Source organism: Lampetra planeri, chromosome 78 (assembly GCF_965212315.1).
Source record: "Lampetra planeri chromosome 78, kcLamPlan1.2.h2, whole genome shotgun sequence".
Lineage (NCBI taxonomy): Eukaryota > Metazoa > Chordata > Hyperoartia > Petromyzontiformes > Petromyzontidae > Lampetra > Lampetra planeri.
In genome coordinates this window covers 3,068,956-3,088,715 of record NC_136183.1, presented here as the reverse complement: position 1 = coordinate 3,088,715, position 19,760 = coordinate 3,068,956, and the positions used below count along the sequence as shown (strand labels likewise).

Here is a 19,760-nt window from a genome sequence, read left to right as displayed (position 1 = left end):
TTACATACAATGCTGTGAGTGTCCATCGCCAAGGTCTAGTCCATTGCAAAGGTCTCCTAAAAAAAACAGGCAATAGTCTACATCATAGACTGCCAATACACTCACCGAGGTTAAGAACCAGGCTACAGTCTACATTATAGACTGCCAGTACGCTCACCAAGGCTAAGAACCAGGCTACAGTCTACATTAGTCGTTTTTTTTATTCTATTCACTTTATTTGTTTTATTATTTTCTATCTACGTGACTTTACCGAAATAACCAAAGAATATGAATTCCCGCTGTCACTAAAGTTTTAAGTCAAGATTTTCCCAGGGAGGTGATCTTTTTGTAGAACATATGCAAGGCCCCATTTCGTTATGGAATTCAACAGGTACAGAACAAGATTTTATAAGAATGTAAATGGTCAGGAAATTAACACTGCACATATGCAGCTGAAGTTATATCTGTTCATCCTCGCATTCAAGCTCATTTGAGCCTGGCTTCACACCTCTAAGTTGCAAATGAACATTAATTTATACATTTCTGCATAATGCAAATAATATTCTTTTCAACAGCCTTTGCTATGTTAGCTAATTTTTCTTAAATAAATATTCCTGTCGTAGCTAGACAACCAAAATTGTGTGCTTGGAGTTTTTGGTAAACATTCATTTTGAAGACACTAGGGTGTCCAGGCATATTTATGACCATTTGCCCTCTCATTGTGTGCCTTAACAGCCCTTGTGATGGATTGGGGAATCTCTTTCACTATATGATGAAAATATGAATATGTATAGATGTGTAAGTCATGTGTGACTGTGTTTATATGCATTCCTCTGTGCCTCAATACTCACATAGATGGTGTGGACATGCTTTTCTGTCTGCAGCTGACCCTCGCTCTGCAGAATTGGCCTGATGGAGCAAAGGCACTCAGCGCAGCTCAGTACAAGAAGGAAACAATGCGACCAGCATGTAAACATCACGGATCGTACTGGAAAATTGACACAGCACCAGAGAACACACACAGGAGAGATGCCCTTCAAGTGCAGTGTGTGTGAGAAGGCATTTTCAGATGCATCTTCTCTTAAACAACACCAGAAAACACACACAGGAGAGAAACCTTTCAAGTGCACTGTGTGTGAGAAGGCGTTTGCAAAGTCATCAAATCTTTAGACTCACCAGAGAACACACACAGGAGATAAGGCCTTCAAGTGCAGTGTGTGTGGGAAGGCATTTTTTGATTCATCTACTCTTAAACAACACCAGAGAACACACACAGGAAAGAAACTTTTCAAGTGCACTGTGTGTGAGAAGGCATTTGCACGGTCACCACATCTTCAAAGACACCAGAGAGCACACACAGGAGAGAAACATTTCAAGTGCACTGTGTGTGGGAAGGCGTTTGCACAGTCATCACATCTTCAAAGACACCAGAGAACACACACAGGAGAGAAACCCTTCAAGTGCACTGTGTGTGAGAAGGCATTTTCATGGTCATCATATCTTCAGACCCACCAGAGAACACACACAGTAGACAAACCCTGCAAGTGCAGTGTGTGTGGGAAGGCATTTTTTAATTCATCTACTCTTAAACAACACCAGAGAACACACACAGGAGAGATGCCCTTCAAGTGCAGTGTGTGTGGGAAGGCATTTTTTTATTCATCTACTCTTAAACAACACCAGAGAACACACACAGGAGAGATGCCCTTCAAGTGCAGTGTGTGTGAGAAGGCATTTTCAGATTCATCCACTCTTAAACAACACCAGAGAACACACACAGGAGATAAACCTTTTAAGTGCACTCTGTGTGGGAAGGCGTTTGCAAAGTCATCAAATCTTCAGACCCACCAGATAATACACACAGGAGATCAACCCTTCAAGTGCAGTGTGTGTGGGAAGGCATTTTTGTATTCATCTACTCTTAAACAACACCAGAGAACACACACAGGAGATAACCCTTTTAAATGCACTCTGTGTGGGAAGGCGTATGCAAAGTCATCAAATCTTCAGACCCATCAGAGAATACACACAGGAGATAAACCCTTCAAGTGCAGTGTGTGTGGGAAGGTATTTTCAGATTCATCTACTCTTAAACAACACCAGAGAACACACACAGGAAAGAAACCTTTCAAGTGCACTGTTTGTGAGAAGGCGTTTGCAAAGTCATCAATTCTTAAATCACACCAGAGAACACACACAGGAGAGAAACCTTTCAAGTGTACTCTGTGTGGGAAGGTGTTTGCAAAGTCATCAAATCTTGAAAAACACCAGAGAACACACACGCATCAGAAAATCCACAAGAAGTGTAATCTGAAATCAGCTTGTGAAAGTCAAAGTGCTGCAATGACCCCATTGTTCATGAAACAAGAACCAGAAGACAACCCCAGCCTGGACACTTTGAAAGGTTTCAAGGTGAAATATGAAGAGGCGAAGGTGAAATGTGAAGAAGTAACAGTGAAGAGCGTAGAAGTGAAGGTTAAATTTGAAGATGATTCAACTCCAAAATGGGACCTTCACATAGATGGAGGCAGTGTGAAGCAGGAACTAAATTCTGACTGAGGCAAAACGCGGCAACTCCCAGGAGTTTGTGGATGTGGAGGTGTGGGTGGACTTCTTAGACAATACAAAGTCAAATGGAGACCAGGTAGATGTGCAAGCTTCAGACAAATAAGCTCCAATGGATGCACCTCTGTCACAGGCCTTTCTAATGAATATAATGTGAAGTTGAACACTCAATTTCTAGGTTCAAACTGCAGTGTAAGAGTGGCCAGTATTTGTGAACCTGTGGGTTGGGGCGATCTCTAACCAGGAGTGACTCAAGTGTTTTGTATCATATCTCATCTTAGACACTCGATGGGTGCCCATAATGGGCATCTGCCCCTGTTTGTCTCAATTTGACCGTTCACTGGCCTGCATGTGTATATGAGTTTGTAAGTCCAGGGCGATGATTGATATGCCAGTCGTATTTGAACCTTGAACCTCTGCAACAAATAGAGAATGTACTACTTGGCTTCCCTCTATGAGAGTGCTGCACATATAGGCCTAATCTCGTCAGATCAACTTCTAAATACGTTGCAACATGACGCAGTACATTTCAGTATAGTAATAAAATGTTGCCAATGTGCCCTTTGATTATTTTGAATCATAATTGAAAGAATACCTGTCTGATTTTGTACGTACATACAACATTTTGTGTATTAATGTCAAACATGGAATATGTGATGTCAGGACAAAGTATCTGTTTTGGTGATAACCTGTACAAAAACTCACGTGAGAGCTCTTATTTTTGTGATACGGGTCAAAGGGTATTTTTGTGAATCAGGACGCATCTGACTGGGGCAACTCATTGTCTTTGAAATCGGGAGCATAGTCGGATCATTCATCAGTTAAGGTATGCCACTTACAAGTTACGTATAGGAGATACATTCTCCACAAGAACACGAATTATTATTTTGTATTACGTATACATTTTGTCGAACTGAGACTTGAAATGGACCTTGCCGATGAACATCAGTTGAAGCAAGCCGGACTGTTGAGACATTGTACACCAAAACCAGTCCACAAGTGGCTTGTACTGAACACATGTGTAGTGCCATAAGAGGGGAGGGGCTGCTGGGGGCTCTGGGATCCTAGGCAGATAAGCCCTCGGCGCCAAGCACTAGGATCCCAGGCACCCCAAACAGTTAAGCCCCTTGGCGCCACCAACGGGCGGGCTGTGCGTGCTCTGTGGGATATCTGGGGGCGCACACAACCCCACCCCTCGTTGGGGATGAGGCATAAAAGGGCAGCTCCCTGGCCGATCGGGGCCAGTTGCAGCTCAAGACCCAAGACCAGCCAGCTTAGGACCCTGGACCCCCTCGTCCCGCTTGTCCTTGTAAGGGCCGGGACGCTGTGAGGGCCAGTGGTGGGACTCTGGGACTCCCGGCTCTACGTCCTTGTAAGGGCGAGTTCCGAGGAAGCCAGAGTCCAGACCCGCACCTTGGCTAGGTCGGGTCAATTAGCCTCCCCTAGGATAATTGCAGCCGGAGGACTCCAGAGCGTAGCCAGAGTAGTGTATCTAGGCTGTGTACCTAGGCTGTAGCAGAGTATCAGGACTGTTGGAGTGTTGTAATAAAGAAGATACCTCTACAAGTGTCTCCGGAACCCATTACACATGCATTCCTAAAAGGCCGTGGTATTTATAGTTTGTGTAAAACATTCCTTTGTTTCGTGTAGAAAATGTTCAATGAAAGATGTCTGCCGATCTGTTTTTTTGCAAGGAGGTACTTTAAAGAGGACATTTGAAGGCATCGTGGATTTTTGTTACAGATTTGTATTCTAGCCTAGGTTTTATTGAATTTTAACTTCTATTTAAATAAAACTTTAGATATATCTGTCTGCATTGATATCCCACCTTGTTTACCACATGTTTACTTAAATATGTAGACGCTCCCTCTGAAGACGTCACCTCAAATTAACGAGTGGGTTACGTCAGGGCCTCCCCCTCTCTCTGGCTTGTGATGTCACCAAGAGCAGAACTCGCCTCCACGGAATCTTAACGACTGCACTGTCTTGGAATGCATTTACACAGTAATCAAATCTTCACAACTGCCAGGGAACACACATTAAAAACCACTTAATGTACACTTGGAAGGCCTTTTGAATTGTCTTGAAACTGAAACACGCGTAAGGAGGTCTACAAGGAGCAGAGTCTGAGATTGACCTGTGAAATTTGAAGTTCCATAAGCCCATCCTTTGTGATTCAAGGACCCAATACAAATGGCAGCTGGGAAACGTCACCATTCGTGAAGGTGACCTGTGAAGGCTCTAGGGTTTCACTTCCCGGTCGCTAATGGAGCCCGAGACGAATCACAGCCATTTGTGGATGTGGAGGTTTTGGAGGACTTTTCGGACAAGGTCGAGTAGAAGCAGACAGCATGTGTGACCATTAGTGTTGGGTTGACCTGTAACCAAAAGCACGAGACATGGTTTCCAAATGTTTATTTCAATTGTTTAGTTTTTTGTTGATGTGGAATACAGTACTTATTTCAATTGTGATGTAAATTTTAGTTGACGTTTACCTAACGCCATTACTTGGGTAAGACTTAAGTATTGAATATCGCGTTTTTAGCAGTCTCGCAGAACTTTCCAAGAACGTAACCTCCGATATTCAAGGGGCGGCTCTATTTTCTGTCGATCGAGTACAGCAGAGTAGTACGGATTTTCACCAGAAACTAGATCTCTGCTTTCTTGATGTAATTAAGGCCTATGGTACCATAAAGAGGCTTGATGCTTTGGGTTCCTTGATTTCGATGTCTCTGCCTCTGCTCACATTCGTTGAGGATTTTTATGATTTTGGGCAGGCCCATCTAAAGGTGCGTGACCAGGAGTTGGGGCCATTTCCTGTTCAACTCGGCTTGTGACAGAAATTCACTCTGGCCCAATGCATTAAATTACATAGCATCGTCAATAATTATGTAGTTTGAGAAGCTCACAATGGCCATATAAATAAATTGCATTCGTTACGGTTACAATAATACGCTTATCGATGACTGGTTATAGTTAAGGGATCATTCCCTGCTGGTAAGCCCTGTTGCATCTGCTGATCTGGTAATGGCTACTCAATGAGATGGAGTTAGGGAATCTTGTTCTGATGCCTGGATACTTCCATCATGAAATGCGGCCTTGCATATGTTCCACAAAAATAAATCACCTGCTTGGGAATCCATGTCATACAACACTGCACCTGCTCCGCTCTCCATTAATAGTCAGGCAGTTCTTCAAGTGGCGGATAAGTTCCCATACCTGGCTCATGTGTCGAGCAGCATTATTTTTTTAGACTGTGCAACACTGTGGAAGCTGACTGGACTTTTGCTGCATACAGAGTTGTGAGTCCATCGCCAAGATCAAGTCCATCTGAGACCATCCCTCTCCCTGCCATACTGGCATCACACCCGCCCCTCACCCTTCGTTCTGCAGATGGCGGGCGCACTGGAGGGTGCCACGTAGCCATTTCAGGCTAGGCCAGACCAGGATACGTGGGTCACCCGGCCACAAGGTGCTTGTTGGCGAACACAACCCTTGGGCCGGGCCCCAGGGATGATATTGTGATGCCACAGCGGCGACGCCGCTCTGCCGGCGCCACACCCGCGATGCCCACACCACGGAGCGGCCTGGCCGACGCTGCTCTTCCCTCACCACCCCCCACATGAACACACGCACACACCCCCACCTGGAGCCTCGTGGGAAAGTCACCTGGCCTACAGGTTTTCACCCAGGAGCCCTCGTGGGGAACCTTCACGGTTTCCTGGGGCCAGGGGATTGGCCGAGGCTTCCCCGAGATTAAATGGCACTGCGGCGCCATGAATTAACGTGAAATTACACGGTCATGACGAGGCTACTCAGAAACCAGCACGATATCAGGTACGCCTGAGGCCGTTCCACATTAGTCGGACGAACCAGCTGGTTGGGATCGACCTACAGGGGCCATTTCCGCGATCCCGCCGGGGTAACCAGTATATCCTCGTAGCGGTGGAGTACTTCACACGCTATCCCATGGCGGTGGCCATCCCCGGCGGCCCTTGTGGTCGCCCAGGAATTTGTGGAGCACTACGTACTTAAACATGGGATCCCCGAACGAGTCATTACCGACCAAGGTAGTGAGTTCGAGGCAGAGCTGTTTCTGGTGCTGTGCCGGGAGTTCAGAATCCAGAAGGACCGAATCACTTCGTACCACCCCCAGGCGAACCGTATGGTGGAGCGTTTGAACCAGACCACCAACCAGCAGGACTGGGACGAACACCTCCCTAATGTCCTGTTCCCCTATGCCACCACAGTACACACGTCGATGGGACAGACCCCGTTCTTAATTATGTTTGGCCGTGAGTTTCTTCTACCCGCAGATTTGCTGTTCGGCGTTCCCCCACCACAACCGGAGCAAGGGAGCCGCCCCATGGAGCACTTGATGGAGACTCTACGAGGGGCCGTGCCTACCCGCAAGGGGAGGCCGCGCATCGGTGGCAGGAGCAGGGCGCCCGACCCCGTATGGAGCCCCCCTTCTTTTCGGAAGTCTCTAAGGCGTGGCTGCACACCCCTCGCCTCGGGGCGGGACAGGTGGGGAAACTAACGACCTACTGGCGCGGACCCTGGACCGTGGTGCGGCAGATTTCCCCCTGGACGGTGCTGATCCAGGGTGGGGAGAGGGGCCGAAAGATAGTGGTCAACGTCCGCCGATTAAAACTATGGAAGGCAGCCCCGGCGAGGGAGGACCCCGCCATTTGGGTGCCCCGAAATCCTGTTGTCCCCACACCCCTCGTGCTCGGGGGCCTCGCACGCTACATGGGCCCCGCAAGGCCCTGGCCCGGCCGGGTGATGGCGGGGGCGACGGCCCCTAAACCCTTCGGCCTCTGAGTTTGTTCCCCAGCCCACAGGTGCCGAGGGACAAAAGGAGCCACTGGAGTGGAGAAGGAGACCACCGCGGGAACCCCCGAGGACGGAGCCACCACCCCCGAGGCCAGCCATGAAGGCCGGGCGAGTCCCAAGGACCCCGCGGCGCTACCTCGTGGGGGCAGCCCAGGCGAGGTGCTCCAGTCAACCCGGGACGGGGACAGGCACCTCGGGGGGCTATGTGATGCCACAGTGGCGAAGCCGCTCTGCCGGCGCCGCACCCGCGATGCCCACCCCACGGAGCGGCCTGGCCGACGCTGCTCTTCCCACCTGGAGCCTCGCGGGAAAGTCACCTGGCCTACATGTTTTCACCCAGGAGCCCTCCTCGTGGGGAACCTCCACGGTGTCCTGGGGCCAGGGAATTGACCGAGGCTTCCCCGAGGTTAAATGGCACTGTGGCGCCGTGAATTAACGTGAAATTACACGGTCATGACGAGGCTACTCAGCCACCTCGGTTAAGACAAACAACACAGACGGGTTAGCAGGCAGGTAGGGGGCGGAGCCACGAACAGCGGAAAACCACAGAAAGCATCTGATTGAAATGGTGGCTGATTTGTATAGCATATGTTAATGATCCACGTGCAATGTATGTGTATGTAAGACTTTATCTATGTGAGGAGTGGTGGCGCAGTTATATCACTGCATTATGAATTCAACAATTAGAGTTTGATAATCGTCGACAGCAAACATCATTAATAAGTGAAAGTTGAACTTATTATGGACTTCTATGTTGATTGATCCTCAATTAATTACATGGTGAAGTGAGGAAACATTAATACTGAATACTGAGCAGATGAAGGCGGCCAGGCATGGTTCTGGACACACCATCACATTTTTACCATGCCAGTGTGTGAGAGTGTCAAGTTTGTATCTGTTGTAAAGTATATTAACTCCATTGAACACGCAGGTTAAATCAAAACAATTGTTTATTTCTGTTTTCTTCGGGAACTTTTTCTAAGAATGAATAAAGTCAAGAAATTAACACAGCACATTTCCAGCTGAAGTTAGATCTGTTCATCAAAGCATTCAAACAATTCTGAGCCTCGCTTCACGCCTCTAAGTTGCGATTTAACATTAATACAAATAGTATTATGTTCAACATCCTTTGCTATGTTTGCTGAATTTTTGTTATAAATATTCTCTTTGTAGCCAGACAGCCAAAATTGTGTGCTTGGAGTTTTGGTTTGACATAAATTTTGAAGATACTAGGGTTTACAGGCATATGTATGACCATTAGCCCTCTCATTGTGTGCCTTAACAGCCCGTGTGATGAATTTGGGAATCTTTTTTACTATATCATGAATATATGAAAAAGTATAGACGTGTAAGTCATGTGTGACTGTGTATATTGCACTTCCTCTGCAGAATTGGTCTGATGGAGGAAAGGCACTCAGCGCAGCTCGGTACAAGGAAACAGCACGGATTGTACTGGAAATTTGACACAGCACCAGGGAACTCACACAGGAGAGAACCCCTTCATGTGCACTGTGTGTGAGAAGAAATTAGCATGTTTATCAGTTCTTCAGAGCCACCAGAGAACACACCGAAAAATTGCCCTTCAAGTGCAGTGCGTGTGGCAAAGCATTTTCAGTTTCATCTGCTCTTAATAAACACCAGAGTACACACACAGGAGAGAAACCCTTCAAGTGCAATCTTAGACGTGGTTTAGTTGTAATATATTGAAGGTGGAGGGCTTACCAGCCCCTCACACCCATCCAGAGCCCCCATTTAGCTGATGTGGTAGCTACGAATGCCCCGAGGGGAAAGGCTAATCGGAATTGGTCCTCCCCCCACAGCACTGTCCACAGTTACAAGAACAACAACCGCCATTCGCCACTAAGTGGCGGTGACGTCACCATGGCGTTTGTGCCAGGCCATGTGCACGGGATAGACCCAGGTGCCATGGGTCTACTGACTCAGTTGACTGGCCAATGCACCACCTGTACCCCCGACTGTGCAACACACAGTGTACACGCACACACACAAGTGTGTACACATACACATTGCATACACAGTGTACACACACACAGTGTACACACACAATAATGTTCACGTTGTTGTTGAGCTCACGCACCCAAGGGGTCTCTGTTCAAGAGAGGCAACAATATAAATGTAATCTAAATAAACTTAAACTCTAACTCTGATCTCGTTCTCTGACGTCACCACTCATTAACTTGGCGTGAGACGCTAGGGAGAGCTGTTCCCTGCTAGTGACGTCATGTCACCAAGGTATTTAACCCCCCAACCCCCCCCTCTACCGCGCTTTTGAGCGTGACGTCACGTCTAGTTGGTCACTGTCGATTTCGGTTCCAGTAAAAATCCTTTTTTGCTAAAAGCCACGCCCAGTCACTGGCGGTTCATTAACATAATTTATTCAGGATAACCGTCGCAAGTTTATTGCAACGGGTTTACCAGCCAAGCCCAATCACCCCACATGGGCCCGGCTTATTAACATAATTTATTCAATTACACCGCAGTTTGTTGGGGGAGGGGATTGTGTGATGAACTCCGCTAGTGACGTCATGTCACCTCCTGCTGCCGCGTGACGTCACGATATATCCGGAAGCTGCTGCACCGCGCGCGCTCACTGAGATCCGAGGTGAGAAGTTCACATCGTGGTTGTTGTTGTCGTTGTGGTTGTTGTTGTCGTGGTTGTTGTTGTTTACCCAGGTAGAGCCTCGCTCCTCTCGTAGGGATATCAATTGAGTAGCAGCGAGTATGGAATCGATGTCCATGTTGGAACATTACAACGCGGGGCCTAGCCATGCGGGGCCTTGCCTCCTGCCCTCGCCTGATTGCATTTGCTTTAATTCTCTGCTTAAGTTTTATTTGTTTTCATCTGGCTCACTACTTTGGAACTTTGTTTCTTTTAAATATTTCGACAGTTTTTTTTTTTATCTTACCAGGCCAAGCCCACTTCAGCTGCTATACCGCTCTTGTTTTCAGAAGCGACCAGCCCACAACAAAGTGGCTTATCAACGTGTGGAAATGTCTGTCGGTCAAATACTCTAAACGCGTGGTGATGTTGACTCTTAATGTGGAGGGGAAAACCGGAGGAAAATCCACGCGACCACGGGGAGCGAGAGAGACACGCAAACTGCCAATATACAGGAGGGGTCGCGATCGAAACCACCACCTCCTGTAAACCAGGAGAGGCAGTTAACATCTCCCAGCCACCATGGTGCACACTCGAGTACATGACCACAATGAGTCTCAGCACTCTAATTCAGGAGCGTTCTGCCGAGTTGGTTTTGCTGATGCACCCTTTAGACCGATGGACAACTATTTTTATGATAATTATTTTTTTACCCTTTTATCTGGCAACAAAACTGACACCTTTTTTACGAGGAGTCATGTTTGCATAGACCACAATACCTGTAGTGTCATTGATCTTTCTCCACATTTAGAAACATGCATTTTGAGAATTTGGCTGCAAAACATTTCCATATTATAACAAAGTAAGTTGAGCTATCATTTGTGTCCAGGTCGATTCTGAAAAAGAGCTATGCAGCTCAGATGGCCTCACCTGGTAAAATAAAAAAAAGTGTACTGTGTTTGAGGGTTTTCCAATTTAACTTCTTATTTAGCAATTAAAGATTATTTTTCAGGAGGGTCTTGCATTGGACTGTTTGACCACCACCAAATATATTTTGAGTTTAGGTTTGGGAGAAAAACGGAAAACCCAGTGGAACACCAATGCTGACGGTGACGGCCGACGCCAGGATAGCGGCCACAGGCTCGAAGCGAGGGCAACCCGGCTCTTGTCCCAAGAAAGGAATCCGCTCCCCGCTGCCCTCCACGGTGGCGCATCGCTGGCGGGGCTGCACGCTGAGCCCCAACTTTCCCAGGAGGTCGGTACCTGCAATACACTCGTGGCATAACACGCTCGACACGTATAACTCCTGGTTACACACCGGGTGTCCGAGGCGACCCTTAAGGGTGACCCTCCCCAGCAGTCCTATCCCACTTCCACTTGCAGTGTGCAGCGCACGATCCGGGGCCTGTCGGCGGCTCACGTCAACCCCGACCACGCTGCAATGTGTTGCACTCACGAGTGACGTTACCGCCCCCCGTGTCCAGCAGAATCCGGGTACGCCGCCTGTTCACCTGCCCTTCCACGAGTGACGTGGCCCCCATTATTCCTGCCACCAGTTCCCGCAGCCAGTCACCCGCAGTCATCTGGCGCACTTTTGGCATCATCTGGTCCAACCCATGTGAGACTAGGCTCTAAGGAAAGCCGTCTCAGGTGTGGACCAATCAACTTCAAGGATAGTGCACATGACTCATTGTAAAAAGGTGTCAGTTTTGTTGCCAGATAGAAGGGTAAAAAACCAATTATCATATTTTTACTGGCAAATGAGGTTCCCATAGTGTGGTAGTTGTTGTTTACCCAGGTAGAGCCTCGATCCTTCTCTGTCTTGTAGGGAAGCCGCTTTGGATTGCACCAATCTTCGATTTCACATTAACATGCTAATTTATTACATTAACATCACTAGCCCCGGCCACTTCTTTATGACCCTTGGGCTACACCCATTTCAAACCTTTTACAACAGTCTGCCTCAGCAGCAGACCATGCATTTTCTATCAGAGTGTTTTTGTTTGCATTCTGACCACACGGGGGAAACCTATTATCATATTTTGGTACTGGCAAAGGTCCCGTGATGAAATATTGCAGTATATTAGAGGTGAGCTGTGCGTGTGCAGAGAGGACGGCAAGGAGTCGGAAGTGAATTAATTTTGTAGCAAAAATGCAGGCCTGATAATATGTAAGGATGTGGTAAATGAGAAAAAATATAGCAGCAGCGGGGTGTTGGAGTGTGCAGGTGTTACAGGTGTTGAAGGTGAACAGGTAAGCTAAAAATTGTGTGAAAAACATAATAACTTACCCTTGAGTACGCGTGGAATTTTTGATGTGTGTATGTTTCATTGTGTTGGCGCAATTTGGTTCTCAAAAAAACACAAAGTCTGCTTTATTTATATACAGTTATACTCATCTTGGAATGTTTTGTATACGGTTTCTCCACATTTATTTCAGTAATTTAGTTTCTTGGGAATACAGTACAGTACTTATTTAAATTGTGATGTATATTTTATATGCCGTTTACCTAACCGCATTTTTTAGGTAAGGCTTAAATATCGGCATTTTAGCTTTCGCACGGCACTTTCCAAGAATGTAACCTCCGCGCTATTCAAGGGGCTGCTGTATTTTTTGTCCATCAGCTATAGCACAGGAGTACGGATTTTCAGCAGAAACTAGATCTCTGCTTTCTTGGTGTAATTATGGCCTATAGTACCATAAAGAGGCTTGGGGTTTTGGATTATTTTTTTGTTTTCGATATCTCTGCCTCTGCTCACATTCGTTGAGGATTTTAAGATTTTTTTGGCTGGCCCATCTAAAGCTGCGTGACCAGGAGTCGGATCCCTTTCCTGTTCAATTTGGCTTGTGGCCGAAATTGCCTCTGGCCCCATGCATTACATTACATAGCATTTTCAAATAATGATGTATTTTGAGAAGCTCACAATGGGCCTATAAAAAAATGCATTTCATACAGTAACAATGATACGCTAATCGATACCTGGTTATAGTCAAGGGATCGTCCCCTGCTGGTCAACCATGTTACGCATGTTGATGATCTGGTCATGGCTACTCAATGATATTGAGTTGGAGAATCGTGTTCTGTACCTGGAGAATTCCATGACGAAATGGGGTCTTGCATATGTTCTACAAAAAGATCACCTCCCTGGGAAAATCTTGACCAAAAGCTTTCGTAACTGCAGGAATTCATATTCTTTGGGTCTTTCGATTAAGTGACGTGACTTTACCGAAAGACCCAAAGAACACCTCCCTGGGAATTTAATGTCATACAACACTGCACCTGCTCAGCTGACCATACATAATCAGGTCGTTCTACACGTGGTGGAGGAGCTCCTATACCTGGTTAATGTGTTCATGACCAGCTCTGGTTTGGCATCCAAAGTCTCACTTCGAATTAGTCTAGCAGCATTCTTTCATTAGGCTCTGTAACACTATGTGGAAGCTGCCTGGACTTTTTTACATACAAAGCTGTGAGTGTCCATCGCCAAGGTCTAGTCCATTGCAAAGGTCTCGTCAAAAAACAGGCAATTGTCTACATTATAGACTGCCAATAAACTCACCGAGGTTAAGAACCAGGCTACAGTCTACATTAGTCTTTTTTTTCTTCTATTGACTTTATTTGTATTATTATTTTCTATGTACGTGAATTTACCGAAATAACCAAAGAATATGAATTCCCGCTATCACAAAAGTTTTAAGTCAAGATTTTCCCATTGAGGTGATATTTTTGTAGAACATATGCAAGGCCCCATTTCGTCATGGAATTCAACAGGTACAGAACAAGATTTTATAAGAATGGATACAGTCAGGAAATTAACACTGCACATATGCAGCTGAAGTTAGATCTGTTCATCCTCGCATTCAAGCTCATCTGAGCCTGGCTTCACACCTCTAAGTTGCAAATGAACATTAATTTATACATTTCTGCATAATACAAATAATATTCTTTTCAACAGCCTTTCCTATGTTAGCTAATTTTTCTTAAATAAATATTCCTGTCGTAGCTAGACAACCGAAATTGTGTGCTTGGAGTTTTTGGTAAACATTCATTTTGAAAACACTAGGGTGTCCAGGCATGTTTATGACCATTTGCCCTCTCATTGTGTGCCTTAACAGCCCGTGTGATGAATTGGGGAATCTCTTTCACTATATCATGAAAATATGAATATGTATAGACGTGTAAGTCATGTGTGACTGTGTATATATGCATTCCTCTTTGCCTCATACTCACATAGATGGTGTGGATATGTTTTTCTGTCTGCAGCTCACGCTTGTTCTGCAGAATTGGCCTGATGGAGCAAAGGCACTCAGCGCAGCTCGGTACAAGAAGGAAACAATGCGACCAGAATGCAAACACCATGGATCGTACTGGAAACTTGACACAGCACCAGAAAACACACAAAGGGGAGATACCCTTCAAGTTCAGTGTGTGTGAGAAGGCATTTTCAGATTCATCTACTCTTAAACAACACCAGAGAACACACACAGGAGAGAAACCTTTCAAGTGCACTGTGTGTGGGAAGGCGTTTGCAAAGTCATCAACTCTTCAGACCCACCAGAGAACACACACAGGATATAAACCCTTCATTTGCAGTGTGTGTGGGAAGGCATTTTCAGATTCATCTACTCTTAAAAATCACCAGAGAACACACACAGGAGAGAAACCTTTTAAGTGCACTATGTGTGGGAAGGCGTTTGCACAGTCATCAAATCTTCAGACCCACCAGAGAACACACACAGGAGAGAAACCTTTCAAGTGCAGTGTGTGTGGGAAGTCATTTGCACAGTCACCACATCTTCAAAGACACCAGAGAACACACACGGGAGAGAAACCCTTCAAGTGCAGTTTGTGTGATAAGGCATTTCCAGGTTCATCTACTCTTAAAAATCACCATAGAACACACACAGGAGAGAAACCCTTCAAGTGCAGTGTGTGTGGGAAAGAATTTTCAGATTCATCTACTCTTAAACAACACCAGAGAACACACACAGGAGAGAAACCCTTCAAGTGCACTCGGTGTGGGAAGGCGTTTGCACAGTCATCAATTCTTCACACCCACCAGAAAACACACACAAGAGAGAAACCCTTCAAGTGCACTCGGTGTGGGAAGGCGTTTGCACAGTCATCAATTCTTCACACCCACCAGAAAACACACACAAGAGAGAAACCCTTCAAGTGCAGTGTTTGTGGGAAAGCGTTTGCACAGTCATCAAATCTTAAAAAACACCAGAGAACACACAAGCATCAGAAAAACCACAAGAAGTGTATTCTGAAATCAGCTTGTGAAAGCCAAAGTGCTGCAATGACCCCATTGTTCATGAAACAAGAAGACAATCCCAGCCTGGACACTTTGAAAGGTATCAAGGTGAAATATGAAGAGGCGAAGGTGAAATGTGAAGAAGTAACAGTGAGGAGCGTAGAAGTGAAGGTTAAATTTGAAGATGATTCAACTCCAAAATTGGACCTTCACATAGATGGAGGCAGTGTGAAGCAGGAACTAAATTCTGACTGTGTGGCAGAGCGAGGCAACTCCCAGGAGTTTGTGGATGTGGAGGTGTGGGTGGGCTTCTTAGACAATACAACGTCAAATGGAGACCAGGTAGATGTGCAAGCTTCAGACAATTAAGCTCCAATGGATGCACCTTTGTCACAGGCCTTTCTAATGAATATAATGTGAAGTTGAACACTCAATTTCTAGGTTCAAACTGCAGTGTAAGAGTGGCCAGTATTTGTGGATCTGTGGGTTGGGTCGTTCTCGAATCCGGAGCGACTCATGTGTTTTCTAACATGTCATCTTAAACACTCGAAGGGTGCCCATAATGGGCATCTGCCCCTGTGTGCCACAAGGTGACCGTTCACTGGCCTGTATGTGGATATGAGTTTGTAAGTCTGGGACGATGATTGATATGCCAGTCGGATTTGAACCTTGAACCTCTGCAACAAATAGAGAATGTACTACTACTTGGCTTCCCTCTATAAGAATGCTGCACATATAGGCCTAATCTTGTCAGAGATCAACTTATAAATACGTTGTAATGTGATGCAGTACATTTCATTATAGTAATAACATGTTGCCAATGTGCCTTTTGATTATTTTGAATCATAATTGAAAGAATGCTTGTCTGTTTCTGTACCTACATGCAACATTTTGTGTATTAATGTCAAACATGGAATATGTGATGTCAGGACAAAGTGTCTGTTTTGGTGGTAACCTTTACAAAAGCTCACGTGAGAGCTGTTATTTTTGTGATGCGGGTCAAAGAGTATTTTTGTGAATCAGGAAGCATCTGACTCTGGTGCAACTCATTGTCTTTGAAATCGGAAGCATGGATCATTCATCTAACCTATAAGACTAATTTTTCGTCTGTCTCTGTCCGTCCGTCCGTCTGCGTACGCTCGCGGGGGATATGGCTCACGGACCGTGGGGTTTGTCGAGACGTTTTTTTTGCCGGGAGGCACGCCCCGAGCCCCACGGTGGGAATAGGCATTTCCGTTTTTCGTCCCTAAACTTTAAAGCGATTTAATTATCGATTTAGTGCGATTTCTCTTAATTTATTTATTTAGCACGCCGTTGCGCATGCGCGAGACGCTGACCGAGGGTTGCCCCTGGCAACGGGCAGCGCGCCGTCACTGCAGGGTGGACGCCATTTCTCACTCGCGTTAAAAATATGCGCACACATTTACACGCGACGCTGAGGTAAATACATCAAAGTTTCACGTCCTCTTCTCCTCCCACCCCAATGTGTGCAATTACTATTATAGGGTCGGTAGATGATAAAATTATAGAGATTAGACTTATTCTAGCGCGGGGGGAGGGGGGGTAGCGGCCCAGCCCCCAGCCTCGCCCGACTGGGCAATCTAGGCGAGGCCGAAGGCTCTGCACGGGACTAGGCCTCGACACCCCACACTTGTTAGAGTCGATATACCCAGCGTTGCCCGGGGGAAAAATACATTTAAAAACTTCTGAAAACTTTAAAACATAACAGAGCAATGAAAATAAAACTCAGTAAATTAAAATAAACCCTAGCGCGCCAAGAATCGATTCTTTAAATATAGACTGTACAAATAGTTATTAAGCTGGGTGAGTGTACTGGCAGTCAGGAATGTAGACTATAGCCTGGTTATTAAGCAAAGTGAGTGTACTGGCAGTCTATAATGCAGACTGTCGCCTGGTTATTAAGCTGGGTGAGTGTACTGGCAGTCTATAATGCAGACTGTAGCCTGGTTATTAAGTAAAGTAGCAGGTACCACCACAGTCAGTATGCACTGCTGTAATCATAGCAGGTGCCACCACAGTATGCACTGCTGTCATCATAGCAGGTACCACCACCACAGTACTGCTGTGATCATAGCAGGTACCACCACAGTCGGTATGTACTGCTGTCATACCAAGTACCACCACAGTCGGTATGTACTGCTGTCATAGCAGGTATCACTACAGTATGTACTTCTGTCATAGCATGTACCACCACCACAGTATGTACTGCTGTCATCAAAGCAGGTAACACCACAGTATGCACTGCTGTAATCATGGCAGGTTCCACCACCACAGTATGCACTGCTGTGATCATAGCAGGTCGCCACCACAGCAGTATGCACTGCTGTATTCATAGCCTGTACCACCACAGTCGGTATGCACTGCTGTCGTGAAAGCAGGTACCACAGTCAGTATGCACAGCTGTAGTCATAGGATACCACCACAATCAGTATCCACTGCTGTAATCATAGCAGGTACCACCATAGTCAATATGCACTGCTGTAGTCATAGCAGGTGCCATCACTGTCAGTATGCACTGCTGTAGTGATAGTAGATACTGCTATCGAGTTGGTAGATACTGCTATATAGAGTTAGTAGATACTAAAACAGTCAGTATATACCACTAGTCAGTCAATACTTCTACAGTCAGTATATACTACTATACAGTCAGTACATACTAGTACGGTGAGTAGCTATTAGAGTCCATAGATACTACTATAGAGTGAGTAGATCTTGCTATAGAGTTAGTAGTTACTACTATAGTCAGTGGATACTACTATAGTCAGTGGATACTACTATACAGTTGTTACTACTATAGAGTCGGTAGATGCTACTGTAGGCCCAGTAGATACTACTACGGTCAGTCGTTACTACAATCAGTAAATAATACTCCAGTCAGTAGCTACTACTGGCTCAGTAGATACTACTGTACAGTCAGTAGATACAACTACAGAGTCAATAGATACGACTTCCTCTGTTGTATGTAGGGTGGTGTAAATATAAATTTTGAGGGGGGGTGTCCACAATTTTTGGAAACCTTTTACATCAACTATTTACCCCACAATTTCTACAACTTTTTGGACTTTTGCAAGCTTCTTATAATTTTGTTGGTGGAGAAATGTACAAACGGCCCAGCGGGCTTTCACAATACCTTAGTATCTGTGTGTGTATATGTAAGGTTTTTAAGAGACAACAAACTCCGTGATAAGAAAGCTCAGCGAATCGAGTCTCTCACCTTTCTGAAGAGATGCCGCGACTCTAAGGTAATACCAATCGCATTTACTCTAACCTCTGCTGCTGTAACTCATTCCACAAGTAGTGACTAATCCCATATCTGCATTTCCATAAATATGCTAAATTCCTCTTGATATGCAAATTCCTTTGTCAAGGCACTCTTCCCCCTCCAACCCAGCTTAAATATACGCTGCCAAGCCTGGTGGTGTTCATTCAGACGCTGTTTTTCCGACAGACCTGTTCTTCACCTGAGGACGGCTGCTTGCGTTGTGGCCGAAACGTCGTGAGAATTCCCTACTACGTGACTTTACCGAAAGAACCAAGAAGATGAATCCCTGCAGTCACGAAAGCTTTATATCGAAATTTTTAAGAGAAGTTTTTAAAGATATTTTTCGCCCGGGCAACGCCGGGTACTTACCGCTAGTACCTAATAAATGAAACTGAAAGCTTAAAAACATATTCTGGAACAAGCGTCGTGGGGACGTCACCGCCACTTCGTGGTGAATGGCGGTTGTTGTCTTCTTGCGGCTTCCGAGGTGCTGCGTTCCTTGTAACGAAAATACCTCAGGTCCCCAGCAGGGGCGCTCTCGGCTGCTTCGTCAGTCTCTCTCCGAGCTGAGGTGCTTGCCGAGTCGGCACGCTGGTCACTCGTGCTGGCAGGTGTTGTATGTGTCGGGTTATGAAATTTTGATGGAAATTAATGAAAATTAATAATTTTGCGAAAAATGCGCAAATCGCATTAATTATGTTAATGTGTGTATTAACATGCATAAATTATGATAATGCGTGTAATGATATGCATAAATTATGATGGTGTGAGTAATTGTATGCATAAATTATGATAATCGCGGAGATAATCGTAGTAATTTATGCGGATGCTTGCGATGATGTTAATGTGAGCAGTTGTGGTAATTAGGCTCAGCTTCGTTTATCCAGAGTTATGTCAATCCGGATAACACGATGATCAATGATTAAACGTTTACCGATTATCCTAGTGTGTGTTATGATATTTAGGTCTCCATTTTCATATCTCATCACAGGATACAGTTATCAAGAATAAGATGGTTTTGCATGGACTTGGAAAGAAGCACTCGAACAGTTGGTGTTAAGCAATTTTATTCTAACAAGCATGTGACATTCTATCATGCAGGTCGAACATGCGTCAATAATTCATGATTAACCAAACCCCTATGCATTTTCGATATTGTGCATTCGACTAATATGGATAACTAAAATTCTTATGCAATTACGAGATTAAGCATTGACTA

The 19,760-nt window shown here is 45.5% G+C and overlaps 1 protein-coding gene and 1 pseudogene across 2 annotated transcripts in view; both read left to right on the top strand.

The window, feature by feature from the left end:
* Nucleotides 1–19,481, top strand: part of LOC144738213 (uncharacterized) — a 48,782-nt pseudogene extending 29,301 nt beyond the window's left edge. The window contains exons 5-9 of the transcript XR_013589182.1: nt 1,375–2,529; nt 6,554–7,071; nt 7,389–7,539; nt 11,065–11,255; nt 14,265–19,481. The product of XR_013589182.1 is annotated as an uncharacterized LOC144738213 (transcript). The remainder of the gene's footprint in view (nt 1–1,374; nt 2,530–6,553; nt 7,072–7,388; nt 7,540–11,064; nt 11,256–14,264) is intronic.
* LOC144738195 (zinc finger and BTB domain-containing protein 41-like) lies at nt 404–4,603 on the top strand. Its single transcript, XM_078621205.1, has one exon. It carries the CDS (start codon nt 892–894, stop codon nt 1,147–1,149), a length of 258 nt encoding a protein of 85 aa, XP_078477331.1. The 5' UTR covers nt 404–891; the 3' UTR covers nt 1,150–4,603.
* Nucleotides 19,482–19,760: the final 279 nt, after the last annotated feature.

Bases quoted from the DNA above. Each gene is read 5' to 3' on its own strand.
- LOC144738195 (XM_078621205.1), top strand. From the start codon at position 892: ATGGAGCAAAGGCACTCAGCGCAGCTCAGTACAAGAAGGAAACAATGC.